We start from the raw sequence: 2,645 nt of genomic DNA on the forward strand, positions 1-2,645 counted from the left end.
AGAAATATAACCGAATTCTTCAAACGGCGTTAAATGCGCAGTTTTCTTAGTGGACTTTGGTGCTGTCGGCATGAGCTCTGCTCTGACAGGTAAAGGACAGCTGCACGTGTTTACTGTGTCTCAGTAACACTTAATGTTCTGTCTACATGCGAGGAAAAATCTGTTTTTAAGGAATAAATGAGCTGAAATATTACCCTTATGTTTAAGCTGTGACCTTTATCCTGCACACTGCCTCCAGCTGATTATGTGACACCATCATAAGTTTATTAATATTTCTCATGGTTACGCTGGAATGCACATTTCAAGGTTCATACTGCACATTTCATAGGAAGAGGCTTGAAATGTAGTCTGTGTCTGTGCTGAAAAGAATGAACTGTTATGTATTATGATATTATGTATGGTGCATCAGAGATCTGAACATTTAAAGTAGTAGTAGGACCTTTAACCCCTGATTCTAAATAACAAAGTCTCTCACACACTGATGGTGTAATGGTGTTCTGATTTAAGTTTAAGTCCATAAAACAAAAAAGTAAATTTATGTCAAAGCATGCAACGGTGAGTAAGAAATTACTAATGCATTAAAACTGAATTAAGATTGAGCAACGATTAGTCCATTAATAATCAGCTGTCAACTATTACAGTAATCAACAACTAACCTATAATATGACTACTATATAATTAAAGTCAAGTTTTAGTTCAAATTCTCTGTTTTCAGCTAGTTTCTGTAGTCCTTTAATGACGGTAAACTGAACATGTTTGTGTTAATGAACAAAACAAGATCCAGTGAACAATCATTTTCTGACATTTTATTCAACTTATTTATATATTGTACAGAGCAGGTCTAGACTGTACTACTTATTTACAGAGACCTAAAAATGGACCAAAGAACTGATTAATTGAGAACATGACCAACAGATTGTTAGTTAATGGTCAGACCTACTTTAAGACAAAGACGTGATTGTGTGTTTGAAGCCTCAAGGTTTATCCTCAAGAATGGAATGGGATTTCCTAAATTCACATGGAATTTCCCATTTGGAAATATCAGTGTTGTTAAAACTGTTAAACTGTGGCACTAGGGGGTTCGCCCAGGGCGCAAATGTGGCCAGGACCGGCGCTGGCTTGTGATGCTGGGTTTGGTCACAGATTTGACAGACCTACCTTTTGACTCATGGAGGCCAGAGCAGTAGTGTGTTCCCTCTTTCATAATCTAGTAGGGGTGAATTAAAAGTGCAGCTAACCAAAATGTTCTGTTATTTTCTTCCTCCATTGAAGAGATATTGCATCATAAAGATAAATAATAATGGATTTGGCAGAGGGTATGTTGGTGGCCATCCATCTATCCTGTAATTTTTCAGTCTTCAGAAAAATATGGAAGAGGGTATGGGATGAATGAAATTACATAGCCATTTTTATGTGAACTGTGTTTTCATAGCTTAGGCTATGAAAACAGAAGACACAATGACTTGACTGCTGCTGTCATCAACTTCATCTGCGAGGGGTTGTACCCTGTATCTGTAGTTGAAGAACCGACTTTCAAGACCTTAATGAGTACCGTTGATCCTGGGTACTCTCCACCAAGCAAGACTGACCTGGTAGTTAAAATGCTTCCTCAGATGTATTGCTGTGCCCGGGACATGGTCTTTAGTGAGCTTGCTAGTGTCGTGAATTGTGGTGTTACTACAGACCTTTGGCAAAGCCAAACCCAGAATAGAACGTACATTTCACTCTCTATGCATTCAGTTAATTACAACAGTACTACTGGCTTCTCTATGACCAACAAGTGCCTTAAAACCTTTGACGTACAAGAGGACAACACAGCTGAGAACATCACCAGAGCGATGTATGAAACTTTTGTTGAGTGGGGAATAACCCACAAAGTTCACCACAAATGGTTCAGTGGACATTGTCAAAGCATGCTCACTCCTGGAACTATCAGTGGAAATGCCTTGCCTTGGACATACCATCAACCGTGCAATGGACGAAGCTTTCCAGCTGCCACGAGTTGACTGTTTTTTGGTATGTTGCCGCAAACTTGTGGATCATTTCAGAGAACCGTCAATGTATCTGCTGAGGGAGAAACAGAAGCATGGCCTCGTTCAATGTGTACTCATTACAGACAGGGGTAGGTCTTGGTTGGCAACATTGGCAATGTTGCAAAGACTGAAAGAGCAACAGGTTGCTATAACTGCAACACTTACAGAGAGTTCCAGCAGCCACCATTTTGACTTTGGTGGTGCTGACTGGGCCTTGTTGGAGGGCTTGACTGAAATCCTCCAGCCTTTTAAAGTTGTGGCAAACATGATAACTTCTTGCAGGTACCCAACAATTAGCATGGTTAGGCCTGTGCTTCATATGCTGTTGAACACCACCCTCAAGGTCAAGGAAGGGGACCTCAAAGAGATCAGCATGACCAAAGAGGTCACCTCAAAGGTCCTATCAAGCACCTATTCACAGAATTCACAACTATCGCAAGAAATTTCAATATTCCTCAACATTGCTACCTTCCTGGATCCTCGGTACAAGAAGTTGCCTTTCCTGTCCACCCAAGAACGCACCAAAGTTGAGAATAACATAATTGAAGAGGCAAATGCAGTCCTTGAGAAGCAGATTGCAGAGCAATCATGCCTAGATGATTTCTCCTTGGT

General features: G+C 40.5%; 1 protein-coding gene across 1 annotated transcript; it reads left to right on the forward strand.

Moving 5' to 3' along the window:
* Positions 1-1,432: 1,432 nt before the first annotated feature.
* On the forward strand, positions 1,433-2,615 carry LOC113745384 (zinc finger BED domain-containing protein 1-like; the record flags this gene model as incomplete). The annotated part of the gene is given in 2 exon segments (XM_027276923.1): positions 1,433-1,879; positions 1,881-2,615. Coding segments are annotated over 2 exon segments (1,182 nt in total), but the record flags the coding sequence as incomplete, so codon positions are not given.
* Between the last annotated feature and the right edge of the window lie 30 nt (positions 2,616-2,645).

This window comes from Larimichthys crocea, unplaced genomic scaffold (assembly GCF_000972845.2).
Source record: "Larimichthys crocea isolate SSNF unplaced genomic scaffold, L_crocea_2.0 scaffold70628, whole genome shotgun sequence".
Taxonomy (NCBI): domain Eukaryota; kingdom Metazoa; phylum Chordata; class Actinopteri; family Sciaenidae; genus Larimichthys; species Larimichthys crocea.